Source organism: Mastomys coucha, unplaced genomic scaffold (assembly GCF_008632895.1).
Source record: "Mastomys coucha isolate ucsf_1 unplaced genomic scaffold, UCSF_Mcou_1 pScaffold15, whole genome shotgun sequence".
Taxonomy (NCBI): Eukaryota; Metazoa; Chordata; class Mammalia; order Rodentia; family Muridae; genus Mastomys; species Mastomys coucha.
In genome coordinates, this window is record NW_022196897.1 from 66,298,584 (window position 1) to 66,320,793 (window position 22,210).

The 22,210-nt window shown below is 39.1% G+C and overlaps 1 protein-coding gene and 1 non-coding gene across 2 annotated transcripts in view; one reads left to right on the forward strand and one right to left on the reverse strand.

Annotated features, from left to right (window-relative positions):
• Cerkl (ceramide kinase like) overlaps positions 1 to 22,210 on the reverse strand; it is a 96,659-nt gene that overhangs the window by 10,075 nt on the left and 64,374 nt on the right. The window contains exons 4-7 of the mRNA XM_031370775.1: positions 18,003 to 18,066; positions 12,310 to 12,452; positions 1,003 to 1,077; positions 80 to 257 (exon numbers count right to left, since the gene is read on the reverse strand). Of these exons, the coding sequence (XP_031226635.1) occupies positions 80 to 257; positions 1,003 to 1,077; positions 12,310 to 12,452; positions 18,003 to 18,066 (460 nt within the window). The remainder of the gene's footprint in view (positions 1 to 79; positions 258 to 1,002; positions 1,078 to 12,309; positions 12,453 to 18,002; positions 18,067 to 22,210) is intronic.
• LOC116092685 lies at positions 5,446 to 5,550 on the forward strand. The gene has a single exon (XR_004119416.1). It is a non-coding gene; the product is annotated as a U6 spliceosomal RNA (small nuclear RNA).

The following is a 22,210-nucleotide window of genomic DNA, read 5'->3' on the forward strand; positions in this document are numbered from 1 at the left end:
AAAAAAAGAATAATAAAATGTATTGTTAATGGTCATTGGCACTGGGATATAGAATTTTTGCTTTAGTAAAAACTCTTACTTAAGTTTGGCCAATGCTTTGATTACAGCAAAGTCTCTCCGCTGACTAGGAGACATCCATCGGTATTTCTCTGCCAAAGCCAAGGTCCTTCCACCAAAGCCAAACATGGCTGAGAACCCAAAGCGAAGAAGCTTGCCAGCAGAGCTAAAGGTGCAGACATCCACTGACTGTGTGTGACCTGGAATGATGTATCCAGTCCATCAGTGAGTGGCCAAAACAGCAAACATCAAAGAGAACATTTATTTACTTAAGAAATGCTGCAGGCACCATCCATCCTAGCTACCACCCTTGATTTCTCTCTACCTGTCTTTACTATAACAACTGGAAATGCCACTTATAACTTGTTCAGGTGATGAGCAAAGAAACTCAAAGCAGTAAATCTTATAGCCTATATCAATGTCATATAAAATAAGATTAGGGTTCTGATGCTGAAGCAGGTGTACCAGGGAAACAGAGTTAATTTTAGTTTTGCATTGCATTTATCTGAACTTTCATGCTATCACATGGGATGACTTATGACCCATGGGACTTATGACCCATGAATGTGCCTGGTAGTTTTCCTACTCTGATAATATGATCTTATGCCTGAAGTCTTGGTAAATCAAACAATAGTGAAGATTACATATGCAAATAGTATGCATAGACTTTTCCCATTATGTTATAACACTGATTTGAATCGTTAACAATATTTTTTCCATCAAGATTATATAGTAAACACTCATTTATTGCTCTTTTCAAAGCAAGTAGTTGAAATAAAAGGTAATTTAGCTAGAAGACACTTTGCCTTTGAGCTTTAGTCAAACATGTCTATGCTTAGAGACAGAGAACTTTCCATTCCTAGATAAGACTGACATAACACAATAGTTACTTACATGAATAAAAACTTCCCTATTCCACCTGGACGTCTCTAGGAGAATTCTTACCCAGTATAATGTGCATGGTTGCAGTCACCACATGAGAAGTTCCAAAGAGGGAATGTGCCAATACATTAGTAGATCCTGACAAAACAAATTAAAAACACGTATTAGCAGTAGAGTGTGTGTTTTAAATTACCATGTGCTCTTATTGCGCATAGCCACAACCCTGCAAGGTTCAGATGAAAATTAATGGATGTTTATGACAGAGAAGTTGTTAAAGCATTTGACGTGCCGCTTTCTATTCACAGCACAGATGCTTGTCAAGTGTTTGCAGGACTGTCTGTTAAACTTCTAAGTGATTTAAAAGTTAGAAAATACCACAAAATGTTAGGAAATTGGACTGGGTAGCTCAGCGCAGTAGCCCAGTGTTTGCTAGCATGTGTAAAGCCTGTGTTCTCTCTCTGGAACCGTAAGTTAGAGAATAGTTTATTGACATAACTATTTTGATCAAGATATTTATATTATTCCCTTAAAACTACAGTTATAAAGACACTTACTCCATTCAAATTTAATGAATAAGCCTTTAGCTTCTATACAGAAATAAAAACTGATAGCAGAAAATGTCTGTGTTGAGCAAAGACAAATGCATAGATCTATAAATGAGAAAAATTCAGCCAATAATTGGAAAATACAATATGACTTTAAACCTTGTCAGGCATGTTCAAAGTACCTTCGGTGAGTCCTAGAGGTACACTCTCACCTCTACTCGGTTTCCTTTCTATGTCTGAGAGAAAAACTGCCCCAGGGGAAGACAACATTTAACTCGATTGCCACTATCTAAAAGTGTGTACAAAGGACATAGTTTCTGATTTTCATAATCATTAGGGTAATTCAGAAGGACTCTGGGATTCCTCCATCTATGCACAAAAGGGAAAAGCTCCCTAGTGAAGGCCCTGTGATGCTTATGTGTGGCCAAACTCATACAGAGCCTACTTCCAAAGAGCAAAGTAATAAGCCATCTCTCTTTTCTAGGCCAGTAAAGGCGTTGGAAAGTACGAGAAGAGGATCAACTGGGCAACAGGGTGAAGTCAATGTTAACCAAGAGCTGTGAAGGCATGGGTCTGTTGTGCGCTAGTTCCCAAGACGAAGAACCATCCCCTGGCTTTTGTTAGGAAGTGGCATTTCTGTGCCATGTGTATGTGCTTCAAATATGTCACTTGCAACTGTGTCTTTCAGTGTTCACTTGCAGAGGCTGAAACACCTCAGCCACTAACTAAGATGTCATTGAAATCATTATTACATACTTAAGTATTAAATAATAATAAATGCATTTTAATTACTAATGATAAATAATCAGAGTTAAACCAGAACTCTAACAGTGCACCAACAACAAAGCTCACCTTAGCAACTGCCGAAGTAATTCTGACTGACTCACCAATCAAAACCAAGCAAGATTTAAGTTACTTAAAAGACAGCCTTGGTCAAGGAGGAATGCAGCCACACTGTTTACTGAAAGGCATTCATAGGGAACAGCACACCGAGATGAATCTCACCAATTCTATTTAAAAATTATCCTAGGAGTCCTGGCCAGAGCTGTCAGTAAAAGAACGAGATAAAGAAATTGGAAAAGGAGTCAAATTGTCACTGCTAATCACTTCTAATAATCTACCAGAAAACGCTGCCTTCTAACTGTTACCCAATACATCCTTCTCCCACTTTTCCAGTGCCTTTACCAGCCTGGAAAGGAGGGATGGCTTGTTACTTTGCTCTTTGGTAGCAGGCTCTGTTTGAGTTTGGTCACACATAAACAAAACAGGGCCTTCACTAAGGATCTTTTCCCTTTCGTGAGTTAGGAGGAATCCTAGAGGCTTTTGGAATTACCCTAACGATTATGAAAATCAGAAACTATGTCCTGTGTATAGACTTTTAGATGATGACTTTTAAAGAGTAAAGCTGGTAGGGCCAGCATATATCCTAACTTTAAACTCTACTATAAAACTATAGTCATTGGAACAGAATGCTCCTGGCATTAAAAGCAGGTGCATGCACCAATAGAATATAATATCAGGACCCCAAATGAAAAACTCCAGCACATATGGCAAATTGATATTCCATACACATACAAAACCAAAACAGCAGCAAACGTAAGTTATAGTCACTAAAACTGGAGACTGGATGTCCACGTGTGTAGGAGAATGAAATTAGACCCTCCCATAAGTTGTACACAAACCCAAATGACAATGGATTAGATACTTCAGACATCCAGTGGGAGACAGTCGAGGGGGACAGCTCCATGCTGCTGCTCTAATTCCTAAAACACGGGACAAGAGCAAAAGTGTACATGGAGAACTATACTCCAGTGAAAAGCTTCTGTCCAGCCCAAGGAAGTCTCAGTGGAGTGAGAAATGCCCAGCGGAACTGGAGAATGTTCACACAGGACAGTCCACAGTTGGTAAGGGCTCACATCCAAAACACAGACACACGCCACTTGTGATGGCTATCCAGCCTGAGAAATGTCTTTTTTACATGTGGTTGTCACCAAAGAGCAGACCTCCAGAAACCTGGATGGTAAAGCCTTGCGCAGACCTAAACTGTGTGCCATTGCTCCTGGCTTCAAACCCAGGTCACAGATTACTGTGCTGCAGTATAGGTAACCCTGACAGGATGACAAGCGTGTATCTACACATATCTAAATGGAGGAAAAGTGCAAAGAATGTTCTTAGAAGCAGCAGTTTAAGGTTCTTATCTACCCCGAGTGGGGCTTTCAGAAAGGAAGTTCTTTAAGTCAAGGCATGGGTATAAAAGCCTAGGAGAATGCTGCATCCTATTATTAATTTTATAAGTGTTATAACTCTATGCTATAGTAAATTTACAGTTTTTTTTTCAGTATGGAGTTAACTTTAGCTTAATGTAAGTTTATAAAGGTTTAAATTTTTAAAACATTTTGACTATTAACTGAACATTTCCCTTTTATTGAAAATATATTTTTTCATACAATATGCCCTGATTATATCCTCTCTCCCTACTCCCCCCAGTTCCTTTCCACCCCCACTTCTATTCAGATCCACTCCCTTTATGTCTCTCATCAGGATAGAATTCTAAGACTTCTAAGACGATAGGCTTCTATAGACTTCTAAGAGATAACAACAAAATAAAATATAATAAGGTAAAACCATCACATTGAAGTTGAAGAAGGCAAACCAACAGAAGGAAAGGAGCTCAAGAGAAGTCACACTGATCCAGAGACCCACTCACTCACACATGCAGGAGTCCCATGGACATCGTGAAGGGAGGGCTATAGTCTATACACAGAGGGCCTGGTTTAGAGCTTCAAGGCTTTGTACTTGATGCTTTATTCTCTGTGAGTTCATATGAGCCTTCCTCAGTTAGATTCAGAGACACTGCTCCTCCAACCCCACTGCTGCTTAAACTCTTTCAGCCTCCTCTGCCCAAGGGTTCCCTGAGCTCTGAATGGAAGGGTTTGGTAGAAACATCTCATTTAGAGCTGTATGTCCCAAGCTTATCTTTTTCTCTTTGTAATGTTTGGCTGTGGTCTCTGTTTGTTCCCATCTGCTGCAAGAGGAAGCGTCTCTGGTGATGGCTCAATAAGGCACTGATCTATGAATTGACATGGACATTTTTATTATGTCCTTGCTCCACAAACTTTCTTGCCTTTTAAATATATGTGTTAAAAACTTAGGGGAATCGGGGCCGGAGAGACAGCTCAGCTGTTAGAGTGCTTTTGCAGAAGACTCAAGACCAGTTCCCAGTGCTCATATCAGGCAACTCACAACTGCCTATAACTCTAACCTAGGGGTTCTGATGCCTTCTTCTAACCTCTCAAGTACACACCCATTTACATGATCTCCCATGTACATACATAATTAAAATATAAATTTAAAAAGGGTCATTAACATACATGGTGGAGACCTGCCCAGTGTGAACATCATTAGCCAGCATCCTTGTCTTTCCCTTCAGCTGCTTCATCCACTTTCCAATGGGCTTTGCTGTCACAGCAGTGCCATCTTCTGGAGCCTCCTCAAAGGATCTGGCTGAGGCCCCATTGGGGAAAGGGGCTTCTTTTCAGGCATACACCCATGGTGGATGCTTGTTTTATTTCATCATAGATTTGCTTGTCCAGATAATGTACAACAAACATTCCTCTCTGTTGTGAAAACTACTTGATGTCTGGGTCTATGCTTTCAAATATTTCCTCAAAGCTCTGAGTTTTCTTGGGAATTCTTCTGTAGTGTCCTTATCTCTATATATGTTTACTGGTGACAAGGACATTTTGGCTTCATTATGATTGTGTAGAACCATCACTGTATATGTATATAATAACCAAAATGTGATTACATTAAACAATAACTACATGTGCAAGGAACTCAAATGTATCTTTTAATTTGACAGTACATTTGATATTTTAAAATGAGTCTGACTAAAGAAGACATACAAATGGCCAGTAGGACCATCACTAATCGTAGAAATATAATTTAAAACCTCAATAACTGCTCTTTTTGGTAACACTATACTAAAGTTGGGATGATACAGAGATGAAGAGCTTGACCCTTGAACAATGATGCCATGCAAATTGATGATGTATTCCACATTCTCACCAAAGCCATTCTACAAAGTCCACTACCATAACAAGATAAAAACACAGCAATAATAAAACTGCAGATCTATTTCCCTGAAGAATATGGATAAAAATTCTCTGCGGAAACTAGCAAACAGAAACAAACAACATGTTATGAAGAACACACAGAGTCAACAAATTTATTGTATTCCAAGAATATAAGATTTGTCCAACATAGCAAACCAACAAGACAGTTGCATAACTGGACTCAAAGACAGGAATCCCATGATGGTAAGACTAAAAGCCTCAAAATTGCCACAGGAACATACAGGTAAAATAGTGTAAGAGATAGACATATGCAAGGATTTTCTGAAGATGATTCTAACAGCATGAGAAATAGCCTAAACATTCATGGACGGATTGTGTGAAGGGAAAGCTTCTATGCCACAAAGGACTGAGCCATCAAGATGAAGAAACATCCACAGAATCAGAGAGATGCTATGACTACTCCGCAGCAGACAGGGGATTAATATATAGGATATGTAAAGAGTTGCAAAAATTAAACACAAAACCCACATCATTTAACCAATGATAAACTGAGTAAACAGTTTCAGAAGAAGAAATGCAGATGTGCAATAGCTACTTGAAGGTATCTATTGTCCTTAGACATCAGCCAAATGCAAATTAAGCCATTCTGGATTCTAGCTTATCCCACTCAGTGTGGCTATCACTGAGAAAGCAAATGACAACCAAAACTGCCTAATATGTAGAGGAAGAGAAACACTTATTTACTGTTGGTAGGAACGGAAACTGGGGTTGCCACTTTGGAAATCAACATGGAAGTTTTCCAACAAACCTAAAATAGACCAAGGACTGTGAGTCAAACACCACAGAGTCACTTGCAGATCCATGCTGACTGTAGCACTGTTCACAGTAATGAAAATGATAAATCAACCAGTAGATAGCCCCAACAGATAAATGGGTAAAGAAAATGTGGTATACACATTTTAATAATGGGGGTTATTTAGGCATTAAAATATAGCTGTGTAAAATGTGTGCTCTTATGCACACACACATGCACACATATGCATATATATGCACACACACACATGTCACACACAAAGGCACACACATGCACACACATGTGACTAACACACATGCACATACACCACACATACATGCACACACACATGCACACACGTGCCTACACATGCATACATGTGCATACACATGCACACATATGCACACACAAGTCTCACACACGCACAGCCTGAAAGCAGAAGGTTGAGGGTAGTGTTGTGACTAGCAGGTGAGGAACATGAGAGGGTAAAGAAAGCAGTGTGTCATGGACATATCTGCAAGTCCATGCTCACTCCTCAGTCCTCACAATAACAAAGATTTGGGATCAGCTCCAATGTCCACTAGATGAGTATATAAAAAGAGATATGATGCAACATATATTTACAATGGATGCAACCTTTAAAATGGAGATTTGTTACAACGTGGACAAATTTGTAGGGTAGTATGTCTGGTAAAATAAAGCAGGAGTGGAGAAAGAAACACTGAAAAGTCTCACTTATACATGAAATCTGAGGGGAGGGGGAAGCAAATGATATTAAAAGCAACTGAAGTCACAGATGCAGGGAGCAGGGAGTGGGAGCTCAGGTGCCAGCTGTGGAGAGATGGGAAGTGTGGGGCTGTGCTAGCCAATGGAGGCAAAATCCAAGTTAGAGAGAGTTCAGGAGGTCTATTGTAAGACACAGTGACTACAATTAATGTGTAACGTATTGAAAACTCACACACAAGAAAATGATAGATGTGGCGGGGGGAGTATATATGATAGTGAATCCAGTTTAGTCATTTGAAGATATCCACATATTCCAAACATGTTGTACATGTATAACTATGAGTAGTTTTTAGTCAATTTAAAAATAAGTGAGGAAAACCCATTTAAATCAACTGGTAGAAATAAATTAACTTTAAAAAAGATTCTTAGGTCCCACTCTAGATATCATGAATCAGCCTGTAATTTTTAAGATGCCCAAGTGAATTTTACAGAGGCATAGTCTATGACTAAGCGGTAGCAACATCGCCTCCTTCCCAGGTTTGACCTCCAACTGGTTGACTGGAAAGAAAGGGGTAGAGATCAGGGGTGGGGTGTACACATTGGACCTGGGTAAGTTTCAACAAATTCTCAGTGTGACATTTTGAGCTCTTGGTCTGCAAACAAGTCACCTAGAGCCTTTCCCTCTGCGTGTCTTTGACTAGAACTCTTGATGATCTTTTGGAGTTTTCCTGCCTATATATTTGCCACATGATTCATGATGCATCTAGAATTATCCAGAAGGAAAAACAAATCTTTTTTTTTTAATTTTTCTTGCTGCATCCAATTTACAGTAAAGGTTTCGAAAGGACATATAATTAGAGATGGGCCTTCAGGATTATTGATTACAGTATGCCATGACATCATTTCCTCCATTCCTGTGGTTAATGAGAAGAAGATTATAGAAGTATTCCTCTAGAAAAGTTTTAAGATGCATAACATAACACTGTTATACACGGTAGCAAAGGAGACACATCATTACCAGAGAAATACAGACTGCTCCCATGAGTCTCAAATATGGTGAACGCTCAAGCAAAGTCCTCTTGGAATGCTAGAAGTCAGTTTGCTGCTTTCATGACCTGCCAAATTCTGCAATTGTCCTCCAATTTTACACAGTTCAATTGTCATAGGAAGGGTGACCAGAGGTCAGAAACTCTTCATCACCTACTTATTAAAGCATACCTTGATCTTTGAATGTGAGTTTCTTTAGCACTCTGAAGTAAACCTGAAGGCTCAGGAGAAAGTACTTTTAAAATCATAAAATTGAAGGTAGTTCTTTTCCCCTTCAGAAAACTGTTCATAGTTTGAAAAAAAAAATGTCCACAAGAAGACTTGCTGTTCACAGAAATAGCAGAAGGTACACATTTTAATTTGCAGGAAAAGTTATTTTTTTTGAAGACTACTAGTAACTTTATCCACCTGCCCCTCTGCCCCACATGCTGAAATGTGCTAAAAACAAAGAACTGGGATGATGTGGGGTTGGGGGTGCAGCATTTCATGAAATAGAAAGTGGAACCTGTCTTATGAAGTACAAGGCAGACTCTAACAGAAGCAGTGAATGAATGAATGAATGAATGAGTAAATAAATAAATAAATAAGTGAGAAAAAATTGTCCTTGGAAGTGCAAGCACTTCTGCAGAACAATTAACTTAATTAACCAGACAGCATGAATATTCATAAGCCTGTTAATGTCTCCCACATCCAAGCAGATAAATGTGATGTAATGACTTGCTAGCCAAGCATGTCTAAAATTCTCATGAAAGCAGCACCTACACATCAGTTCTTTGCCTTAAATATCATAGAAATTAATGGGCCCTCGGCAATATTTTATTCTCCTCAAATTAATTGGAAAGCATGAAATTTATTTATGCAAACTCTATAGGAATATATGGTTCTGAGCCATCAGTGTGTGGATTATGTCTTGTTTTACAACAACGGGACTGCTTTTTTTTTTTTTTTTTTAATGTCCTCTCAGGCTTTCCTTGCTAACTCCCCAACCCCCTTCCCTTCTAATCAGACTCTGTATAGTTCCTTAGCACCAGTTACCATAGCAACAAGCACCATTCCTAATGGCCAGCAGTTCAAATACAGGCTTTCCCACATCTGATACATTTGAGTCTGAGGATAATTTAGCGGCTTAGTCTGTTGGCTCAGTGGAGTAATTTACTAAACACTCTCCCTCTGGGTGTCTCTCTCCAGGAGGCAAATGGCTTCAAAGGCAGATTGCCTCCTCATGGGCAGCTTAGAAACTTCCTGCCTAGCTCTTGTTCCCATTCTTCATCAAAAGCCCTGACTAGGCATAGCCTCCTTATATTAAACAGCTCACACATGACTGTCCTTTCCTACTAGACAGAATTAGCAAGCTGTTAACTCCTATTCAACTACCAGAGTTTGGCAGCCTGCTGCATCTTCAAAGCAAAAAGATGACAATGCCATTCCTGGAAATAGCCACTGACAAACAGGGTATTTTCAAATGTGAAATGTGCTTTGAAATTAAGCAGGTTGGGACAGGGGTCCTCAATGCCTCAACATTATGCCGCTGTAAAAAAAACTGGTTACATATTACAGACATGAGCATAATGACCAATTTTTATAACCGGCTCCCCTCCATGTCAGATGTACACTTCTTAGAAAATGCCCTTTCCATTTCTGAGTGATGGTGGTTCGTGAATGACCTCAGAGATCCAAGTGCTAATGAGAAGAACAGCAGCCTGGGCACATACACTGCCGGGAAGCTCCCACCAGCCACAGGCAGAGCTCCTGAGGGTCAAGAAGTAAATTCGGATGAAGCAATCATCCAAATTGGATCTCTTCCCTACCTGCTTTACTCAAGGCCATTCATTATCTTCTTCAAGACCATTATTGGTTTTTATAAGTGCCTTAAATTGTTAAGACGTATTCTAATCTCTCCCCGTTCAAATTATTGGTTTTGTGAAAGATTTTATACCTCACAAAGACGTTTGGATTCATTTCTGTGTTTTTCTTTAATGATATCTTTATAAGTAGCTACTGAATAACATATACGCTTGCAATATTAGAAATATGCTTTACAATAATAAAAGCTAATCTCTTCCAGAACCATTCACATGTTAAGTACATAAGTACAACTACCTCTGTAATAGCAAACTGCATAGTATGGATATAAGTCTAAATGTATGACATGATATGGTTACCAAATGCACATTGCCTTTTCTTTAATCACACACATTTTTTTGTTTTGTTTTCATACAAAAAAAAATATTTTTCCTGTTTTTGTCTTAACAATTTTGTACAATGATTTCTGGGTTGGTTAGTTTTATGTCAATTTGACATAAGCCAGAATCATTTAGGGGGAGGGCATGTCAATTGAGACAGCGCCCCAACAGATTGGCCTATGTGCATCTTCTTGATGATTGATGATTGCGATTCACTGTGTGTAGGGTAACTACCGGCTGGTTAGGTGGTCTGAATGCCATGACAAAGGAGGCTGCCCAAGCTGTGAGGAGCAAGCCAGTAAGCAGCATTCCTCTATGGCCTCTGCTTTATTTCCTGCCTCTGGGTTCTTTCCTCAAGTTCCTGTCCTGAGTTCTCCTCAGACTGTAATAGAAGCTATAAAATGAAACAAACCCCTTCTATCCTTGGTGCTTTACCGCAGCCATAGAAACTCTAATTTTTTTAAAATGAAAAAATAAAGTAGTAAATTCCCTCAATTACTGTTCAGTGGGATGTGTGAATTAAATACATAATAAAATATCCTTTTCTGAATCATAGCCTTTCTCCATTTCCCTGGCTCTGACCTCTGCTTTTTTAACCAATCTTTTCCGCAAGTAATTGTGTACCCTGTATCAAAATGAATCCTCCTAGATTAGGTCCCATTGAATGGTTCCCCTGATCTGAACCCCACAGTTCTCTCCTGCTTCTTGGGTCAAACTCAGACTGCTTTTTGTGGCATGCCTGCAGGACTGTCCATTTCCATGGCATGCATCAGCTGGCCTACAGTGACAACATCATCTCTCATTAAAGGCTCCTTTTCTATTCAAAAAGTGATTCTGGAGTATCCCTATGATTTTTTTATTTGTACAGGTAAAAATATCATCTTTCCATGCCATGGGGGAACCTACATTTTAAGTGTTACTTACTCAATATATACTCAATACTCAATAAGCACACAAAATTTAACATTATTGTGTACTACCTGTACTAAGGCACTGGGGATATACTTGGCATAAGAGATGAAGACCCTTGAACAAGATTGCGCTTCAGGACCTGGGTTCTCTATCCTGGTGGAAGGAATCTTCTGGTTCTCTAGGTTGATAGTACAATTACCCGGGTCCCATGTTTTATCTCCAAGGTCGTTGTAAACACCATGTTCAGAGCAGCCCTGTTTTCAAACTTCCTCTCTGGTACTAGAGGTCATTAGGGTTTTTTCCATAGTGAAATAAAAATTCCACTGATAATTGCTTAAGTGTCTATGTACCCTTTATACACATCACACTTCATAGTACAATGACCTTGCAATTGAGTTGATATTATACATGATTCTCCTGATGTAGATTAGAAAAAAAAGTGAGGCTCCAAAAGGTTAAATGACTTGTCTCAAGGTTCACATGTGCTTGTGGAAGGAAATGCTGGGAGATAAGTGAGCCTATTTCAGAGTCAAAGTTGACCCATTTGACTCAGGCTGTACTCCTTCTATCAGGAACTAGTAAATGGGATGAAGGACGAGAGCACTGCACAGGTTGGGTTTTGTCAACATGATCAACTAGAAGAAGGAACCTCACTTGAAAGATAATCTCCATATCACACTGGCCTATAGGCAAATCTGTGGGATAAGAAGTATTTTTTCTCATCAATGAAGGATATGGGAAAGTCTAGCCCACTGTGGGTGGTGCCACTCTTGGGCTGCCCACTGTGGGCGGTGCCACTCCTGGGCTGCCCACTGTGGGCGGTGCCACTCCTGGGCTGCCCACTGTGGGCGGTGCCACTCCTGGGCTGATGGTAGCTGAGAAAGCCATGGAGGACATTTAGTAAGCAGCACCCTTCCATGGCCTCTGTTCCAGTTCTTGCCTTGGCTTCCCCTCCATGATGGATTGAAAGCTGTAAGATGGAATAAGCCCTTTTCTCCCTGGTTTGATTTCAGTCATGGTGTTTGTCACAGCGTTAGAAAGCAAACTAGGACAAGAAGCAGTTGAAGGAATCTGTGGCTATGCCTTGCCTGCTGGAATTAAGCCAAGTGGAAGCTCTGCTCCAACGAGAGTCGGGACACAGTCCACCTCCACCCCAGCGTTCTTCTGAGCTCTGAGGAGCAAAGCGCGTGCGGCTTCACTCGCAGATCCATCTCCACCAACACAGACAACACTACAAACAAGCAGAGCAGAGGAAAGCAGGATTAGTTGGCATTCATGACATCTAGAATCGAAAACATTCTAGCCACACTTACTTAGTGCATGTATCTGTGTAGCAGATAAGATCACCCAAAATAACTTCAAACATTTAGTTTGAGACAATGGCTCAGAAGACACAGCACTGCACAGGTCCATATGCTTTTTAAAACCAGAACCCTCCACAGTTCTCCATAAATAAAATCATTTGAGTGAGAAGGTATTTAAGAAGTGGACATTCTAACTTTAATCTAATCAGCATTTAGTTGTTAACACTCAAAAGCATGTCACTTCCAGGTTTTAAATTTATGTTTGCTTTTTCCATGAGATCTCCCTATGTTTCATGAACTCTGTGAAAACCCTTAGCCATGACTATGTGCATGCTGGTGTCTGTGTGTGATATGAAAGGATCGTGCAAACTCTTCCCTCCAAAAGATTGGTTCAGCTGAAAAGAGACTGAGTCTTGCATAACATAGGACTGCAGCACATTACTAATAGTGACACCATTATATGGATATAAACTCATTTACTAGAGTTAGAAATGTCCTTCCTGTGAGCATTCTGTTAGACAAATAAATAAATTAATTAAAATCTGTAAAATTTTGTTAGGGAAATCTTTTGAAACAAATTCAAATGATAACTATAACAATAAAGTAACAGTGAATAAGTACCATTAGTGAATATCAGTTAGTGAATATGTGTGAATGAATATATGTTTATATATTTATATATGACACTGTTCTCAGTACTCTCCAGGTATTAACTTATTTAAGTGATAAGTGCAGACAATAGATATTGACAGCCTCCATTTACAGATCAGGAAGCTAAGATTAAGTAGCTTTCCTGTGGTTACCTACTAGTGAGTATATACACTGTCATTCAATGTATCATTCCCCATTCTATATATGAAATCCAAAGACTGTAGCCTCACTGGAATTGTATTGTCTTGAAAATCAAATTGATCCAGTAAAATCAACATGAAACTGAATGAATTAGAAAGGAACACACTGATTTATGTCAACAGCTACTAGATCACTACTCATCATTGTCAACTTGAGTGAATTTAGGACCAGCATAGAAACACACCACTGGGGGAGTCTACGAGTGTATTTCTAGAAAAGATTCACTGAGGAGGAAAGTCATTGAAGGTGGGCAGCACCATCCTGCAGGCTACCTCCCCAGAATAAATACAAACAGGAGAAAGTGAGCCGAACACCAGCATGCACAGCTGTCTGTTTTCTGACTATGGAAACAATGTATCCAGCAGCCTCCCAGCTCTGCGGCTGCTGCCGCTGGGCTTTCCTGCCACGAAGACTTCGCCTTCGTCAGACTGTGAGCCAAAGCACATCCCTCCTTCCTGAAGCTGTTTTTTTTTTTTTTTTTTTTTTTTTTGCCTCAGAATAAAATTCAGGTATTTTGTCACAGCAGAGAGAAAAATCTTAATCCAACTCTTAAGATTACATCCAGGTATGTGACAGGAGCCCATGGAACGTATTTAAAATAAAAATATCAGGAAATGGGATATTATAGGAATAGAAAAAAATTCATCCTTTTATAATAAGTTTGCTTTGTACTGAAGAATTGCTTGAATTATTCCTTTGCATCTGGTAAACCTTGCTGTTCACAGAGCAAGTAAACTGCTCCTGGCCTCAGTAGAATGATTCTTTCTAGGAAAGTGGAGTCGGGGTGTATGTTATTTGCTTCTCTAAAAGAGTGATGGCAAAGGTCTAAAGGGACTGTTTGCTTATCAGTCACAACCAGCGTCAACTTTGAAATGTTGAATGTCAGGTGTTTCTCTGAGTTTGGCTTAAAACAGCAGTAGCGGCAGCAGCAGCAACAGTTAGCCAAGTATTATCTACATTATATTTGTATAGCTAGTAGTATTATGATCAAAAGAAACAAGTTGTGCAATCCAGGAAATTAAAATAAAAGTATAAAGGAAAAGCAAAGATTAGTATGCTGACAATAACATAAATACTTCAGACTGGTTTACCAGTGTTCACCTTACAGCGAGTGCAACTCTCACTTTGAGCTTTGAGTCTACACAGCTAACATCCTCTCTTCTTTGCCATTCTATAGCATAAAATAGGGGAAATATGGAACCTGAACCTCCCCCAGATTTTAGCCCTGGATCCTACACTGTTTGCTCGAACACACTGGAGTGGGACACCAGCTGTCATGAGTGTTGATCTGCTGTTTCTCTTGGCTTTCGAAATATGTCACAATGTGTCTTCCCAGAAGCATATGGAACTCTTTTTTTTTTTTTAACTCTAAAATCTTAGGAAATAGTATTTCTTAAACATCATCTACCAAACTGTTTTTACTTTGCTGACTAAGCTACACTAAAGCTTTTTTGGATTGCAGCTTCTCAGACTCCTGTCTAGAAGTCTAGAAGCCACAAATAACTTACTAACCACATCCAATCAACAGCCCCACTGCAGTCAGAGATGCCCCAGACTAAGCTCCTGAAGGAGGGAGATCCCAGTCCTCATCACAATGTAATGCTATGTTGTGCCACATCCCATCTTTAAAGCTTTTGTACCATTTCTTTTTTCAAAAATATTCCTGTGGCCATTCTTAGAACAGGCTCAGCACAGGACATTTTGGGTCTGAGCAATTCTTGTTAGAGACTTGATCAGTGTTTAGTAAGAGAATCTTTCCAGTGTTCTCACAGCAGTCCCTGTATTTCTGAGTAAGGAGAATTACGATTACCTTTTAATTAAGTTGATTACTCCAACCATGTCAGCTCTGATTAGGAAAACTGAACCCATCAAAATAACTGAATTATTTAAAAATTTAGAAAATATATGACTCCTAATAGAAATTTAAAACTATTACACACCCAAAGTAAATCAGTATACCATAAAATCAGAGCAAATTAAGGCACTCACTTAGTTCATACAATAGGACAATTTGATTTAGTAATGTGTAATAACTAAAAGCTCTATGTACCTTTTAATATCACAGTACAAAATAATTTCTACATGGTAAATAAATTAAAAGATTAATATGTTCATGTAAAGGGGAAAGTCTCACTCAGCATTTGAACAATCTCTCTTCCTTCTGTAGAGGCTGCCTAAATGCCCTATAACAGTGGAACTACCACAAAGAGATACTGAAGGTACCACATTCAGCAAGGAATCTATGGCACCAGTAATTCCAGGTTTCACATTTTTCTCAATTACCATAACTAACCAGGATCCAAAGCAAAGACTTATGACAGCGTCATGATCTTCTTACACTTGTAGCTTGGGACTGTGTGCCACACTAAGTCGCTCTAGCTTGGGACTGTGTGCCACACTAAGTCGCTCTAGCTTGGGACTGTGTGCCACACTAAGTCACTCAGCATTTCACATGACTTTCCCAATCTTAGGTTTTGAATTTTTGCACTCTTCCAAGATAACTTTCTTTGACTGTAGCCTACTTATCCTTCTGTTCATCTCAAGGTATGAAATCATAAAGTAATTCCCACCTAGTCTTCTTGTGAGTAATGCTTATATAATATAAACATCTAGATTTACTCACTTTTCAATCTCTTTTGTTCAATCATGTTTTACCTTCTAAACCTTATGCCTCATTAGGCACTACTACTTTTTCAGTGCTTTTTTTGACATCATCACTTCCCTTCATGCATTGGAAGCACTAAAGCTTTCTTTTAACTTCGGGGGAAATGAAGATCAACCACCATTCTGTACCTCACAGGTTCACTCCCCATCACGTTGTGGTGAAATCATACACATCCCACCTTTTTCAGCTCTTGGATAGCAAGTATCCCACAAATATCCTCCCCATAGTAATATGTTTTCATCATATATGGTAATCCACCACATTTGCAAATCAATTCTGTATCTCATTTGACTTGTTCCTACTATACAAATGCCAGTGAGCAATTTCAGCACACTCCAGCAATGCATTGGAAACAAACACGTTTCCAATTCTTTTATGAATGTCTATGACACCTGCTTCTGGGATCGCAACCACCTGTTGTCTGCCACATAGCTGCAATTCTCGAGGCAGCTGAACGCTGACCTGTGCACACGAGCTGTGAACATGGTGCCCTTCCCATGCCTACAGTTCGTCATGCCTGGCTTCACCCCACTTGCAGCCTGGACAGTCAGCAATACAGTGACCCTGACAGTGTCCAAGCTCATAGAACAAATTTTTGATGCCAAGAACATGATGACCACCCATGACCCATGCTAAGGCCACTGTCTGACCATGACCATCATCTTCCAGTGTCCCATGTTCATGAAGGAGGTAGACCTGCAGACACTGGCCATCCGGAGCAAGAACAACAGCTGCTTTGTGGAGTGGATCCCCAACCACGTGAAGGTATCCATGTTCAATGTCCTGCCACGGGGCCTGAAGATGGCCTCTATCTTCATTGGCCACAGCACCACATATCCAAACGTACTAATCAAGAACACTCAGAGCAGTTCTTGGCCCTATTCCAATGCAAGGCCTTCCTGCACTGGATTACTGGAGAGGGCGTTGGTGAGATGCAGTTCACTGAAGCCAAGAGTAACATAAACTACCTGTAGTTCTAACATCAGAAGCACCAGTATGCCAATGTCAAAGACAAAGAGGAGGGTTTTTGAAGAAGAGATCAACAATTAGGAGACTCTATGGTGCACACCTGCTCTTTACCAGCCTTGATGATAGAGGAATGGTGACCTGGTCTAAGCATGTCACAGGTCCTTAGCAAATCAAACCTACCACTCTGTCCCTCAGGTTACTTGGGACAGTGTTTTTCTTTAAGAGAGAAGTGGCAGTCCCACCAGACCAGGAAGATTTTGGACTAGAACCCTTGAAAGCACCGTAGGGTGCTCTACAGGCCTCAAGAAAGCAACCACCCTCTCTTTAAGTGCCCATCCGAAAGTTTGCACAGGGCAGTTAGAATAAGGATTTGTTTTTCATCCTTAGTAATAAAAGTTAAAGCTGTATAATTTTGCCTTAATTGAAAATGCAATATAGAAGTTTGTGACAACCATTCGTAAGAAAATGCTAAACCTGTAAAAAAGAAACTTATCTAGTTAGTCAATAAATTATGAGATAATTAAAGCCAGCATCTTTTATTCATTCTGAAAATAGATATGTTGTTAAAAAATATTTACCACAATCAATCACAGCAAAATTCACTACTAGATAGCTATTAGGCTGTCAGTAAATTTGCAAACGAGAACCATAACATCCTTATGCCATTTGATGAATATAATATCTTTCATCAGTGTTCTTCTTGTATTCACACAGCCAAACCCAAACACTAAGGATTATAAGTGCAAATATATGCATGTTAAGTATAAGGTAATGCACTGTGGCTTCTCAATACTTATAGTTACATTTCTCTTTTTGAATATCTATGCCAGATACTGAGATGGATGACCATGATATGTTATCATTAATTATCAGCATATGGATATCAACAAACAGAGCCTGAGATATTTCAGTCCCAAATAGGTGATAAAAAGCTAATAAAACTTTTACTAAAATACTTTGTATAGACATGAAGACCAATAATATAACCTACCCATCAAATCCCTGGAGTTCACATTCATCAAGCAGGGACAGGGCATGCCCTTCATATTCTGTTACTATAAAAAAAAAATACACACAAAAATGAGTATTTAAAATAACAACCTATAGTTTGGTTTGCAAAATATTATCATCAGGTCATAAAACAGCATTTATTCTCAAATATTTGAATCATAGGAAAGAGGATTAATTGTTCACTGTCTGGTGTGTTTTATAGCTTTATGTAAAAGAAGACCACAGAGTTGTTTCAACCATGCAAGTCATTTAGGGATATCCAACACAGTGTTTAGGGATTTTATCTTAGTGCTTGTCTGTTTAGTTTTCCCAAAATAAGACACTCAGAAGCTTGGGAACAGGAGTATTTTGAAAATACAGCATATTTGCTGGCATTGAACAGTCCACGTTAAATCACTTTGGCAACCTTACATGAATAAATTAGTCAAAAGGTTAGTAAAAGATTTACATGCCAGGAGAACATGTATCTGGAGCTGCTAGACTCAAGAAAAAGGAACAAGAGAGAAAGAAAGAAAAAGAGAAAAGAAGGAAGGAACAAAGAAGAAAAGAAAGAAAGGGAGAAGAAACTGGTTATGGAAAAAAATGGAGTAATGCCATTCAGGTGATAAGAAACTTGAATCCAGAGGGAGGCCAATGTACAGGACCAGAGTCCAGGCCCACAGAGAAAACGAGTCAGTCACAGCGCATCTCTGTTGCTACAGTCGCTAATATCCCATGCAGCACTGAAAATGTCGGTGAAGGCAGGCTGAGTGGGCACACTGCAGATGGCACGGAGCATCACAAGTGCATTTAGCATTTTCTGGGGCATCCCTGCCAGAAGAGGCAACCCAGCTGTATCCACCCATCAAAGATTTCTGCTGACTGACATGACACTGCAGATGGATTTTTTGTGTAAGAATGCGCATCATTATATGCAAGATTACATTAATCTTTCATGCCTGTCTGTCCCTGGTGCCGGCATAGTTCAAGCTTTTTCTATGATGTTTTTGGATATTGTTAAAAATGATTAGTCTTGGTGTCTGAGAGGATCATTTTGTATCTAGCACTGCTACATTGTCATTCTCCCCACGCTTATTCACCAGAACAAAACCCTTATTAAGTTCCAATCAAAGGAAAAGCATAAAAAAATTCAAAATATCAATATTCATAAATTTACAAGGTTACATTATCATAAAAGATGTGTGCTGATAATTCATTTATAGCCATATACATACAACCATTCACTACCTTTCAATGCCATGTAATAAGCATTCCTATAGATACATGTTAAAGATAATCTGAATTTTTATAAAGAAACACATAAGCTAAGAAGCAAGTTTTCACATCTAGTTGTATACCAAAGCTTACTTTTGAAAAAAATTAAATATTTTACAAACTTCACTTTTCTTTAATATCTCAAATAGAATTTGACTATGTACTAATGTGATATGTCTAAGTACAGAAGTCTTTCTAAAATTCTTTTATTATTTTTATTTTATGTACAATGGTGTTTTGCCTAAGTGTGCCAGTGCAGGATCCCCTGAAACTGGAGTTATAAACAAATTGTCATATGGGTGCTGGGAATTGAACCCAGGATCTCTGAAAGAAAAACCGTTGCTCTCAACCACAGAACCATCTCTCCAGACCCTGAGCCAGCAGTCTTAGAAGGTATTGGATAAGTTAAAAAATAAATTACTTTTTCCTCTGAAACAAAAATCACAATAAAAATGTAAAAGAAAACTAGCTAAGAAATCCACAGGTATAAAATGTTTTAACAAGATGAATACAATTAATGGCCTCTGGAGATACATAACATATGCGAGTGAAAACTGGGATATGAAATAGTAAAACATGATCACAAAGAAAAGGATAAACTATGGTTTATATATCTATGTGAAGTAGGGAGAATCAAAGTAAACAAGACTGGCTGTTAGGGGCCCTAGATTCAGACAGAGCCCCTCTCGGTCAGCCCTTCACAAAGAATCATGGAGAGAGGATGCCAAACAATTTCTTTAGCTATGATACTGTTTCCTTGTCCTAAGCAATCCTCATTCTCCACCATTTCCATGCAAGAGATTTAAGAGTCTTTAATTTCCTGTTCTTTTACTGCAGTGCTCCTCCACTTCAGCATAAATGTTACGAGCTTGGAGAACTAAGTCTACTGCAAATGATGTCTTGAGGTTAATACTAAATGTCCGTAATGAATTTGTAATAAAATCAGATGTACCTTTCGTAACTTGTGCCCCTACCCCTCACATATACTTTATGGCTGAATTTCTTCAGATAGCCTAGTTTTCTACTGGATGAAATAAGGAGAAATCTACAAAAGTAGAACCACACACAGAACAAAGGAGAAATAACACAATCACAGGGACCTAAAGCCAAAAGCACAACCTCATAAAAAAGAAGGCACATGATCTCACAAGAGCTCCTTTTTCTGAATAAGCCCTGTTCTTTCAGGAGGCAGAATTATCTGGTGACTAGGCATCCCCAGGGGCCCTGAGCTGACACTGATCGTGGCTGTGTTCTGAAAAGCTTCTTTAAAGCATGATGATGATAATTACCATGAGCAGGTCTAACACCTCTGTCAAAGCAAAGGGTGACTGAAGATTAAAGAACCTGTTGTGAATGCACAGAAGGGCACGGGGTTTGGTGACTCGACACACCAGATAGAATGCATTGATTTTGTATCATTACAAGGGACAACATTAACTACAGTAGATAACAATTGTAAGAAGCTAACTGTCAGCTCTCGTGTTCTCTGTACTATTCAGTTTAAAACTTGCACAAAAACCATCTAGCCAGTAAGACAGGCGAATGCATGATGCTCCTGATCAGCAAGCTGTGTGGCCTTGGGCTAGATCAACTGATACATAAGTGAGCGTAAAGGAAGTCCCTTTTCTTGTGTACACAAAGACATTGAGACTGCACTCAAGGGTCAACACTGTTCAGAGACATGATACTCTGCCTCTAGCATAGGATCCCAAGCCAAGGTTCCTTGATACCCACAGGGAGAGCCAAACGCCTGCCCTGTACTACAACACGCTACCTGCACTCTCTTCAACTCCACCCTACCAGGGAAACTGGAACTCTCTGGTATGTCTTGAGACTATTTTCTCTGACTTTTTCTTATTATTATTCTGTGCATTATCCTGTCACCCAATGACCTCTCCAAACTCGAGCATCTTTAATGGTATTAACTTTAGGACCTTTAAAATTTTTTTATTTTGAGAGGGAGAGGGAGAAACTTGTCCTGTGTCAGCCTGGACTTACCACTCATTCTCTTCTTTGACAGTTGGGCCAGTTTGTTATTAGAGTGAATATCTGCTTCTCCTCTGCACCTCCGGGAGCCTCGCTCTTGAGCAATAAGATCCCACTTGGTGGAAGTAGCAGCCTGACAGGCTACATTTTTAACTAAAATATTCCGAAAAGTGCTGATTTATATTCAGAAGTGGTTAGGGATTCAGCACAAATCGAAGCGAACCAGTATAAATTTATTAATGTGTTGGATCTGTGTTTAAAATGCATGTGTGAAAAAGTATTATATATAGATGTAATATTCAAATCATGCTGAATATTCCCACAACATTGCTTCCTAATAAATTATCATATAGTGTTTATGTAATTCCTATTCCGCTTGGACTCACCAGTGCAGGTCTGTGTTAAATCAATGGACATGCAGTAGATGCAAGCTCCTTTGCATTATTCTTCATATATGACTTCCCATTAAAAGGTGAACTGAATCTGGTTACATAGTTTCATGAAAATGAAACTCCTAATCTAAGGATCACGTTTGTATGACACTTTAACCAAGGTAGGCAGAAAGGTTAAAAAGTTTCCAGGATCCACATGTTTGTTAAGTCTTTGATACAAAAAGAAAATATTTTAATGAAAAAGTTTTGCTGATAAACTTCAGAAGATCTTTTCATAAGCAAAGGATGCAATTGTATAGTTTCGCCTGTAGGAGGAGTGTCAGGCACCTAGCACTCAACCATTTTGCACAAATAACAAAAAAAATAAGTGTGCTTTCTGAAATAGCTTATGGTACATTATAATGCTAAAGACTAATTTTATGCTAAAACATAATAAATTATACTTAGGAATTTGGAAGATATACAGAGCATACTTCACTCACCAATAATAATTACTATAAGAAGAAAATCACACATCCCTAATCTGCCTTAGTTCAAGACCCATGCTCTGATATCT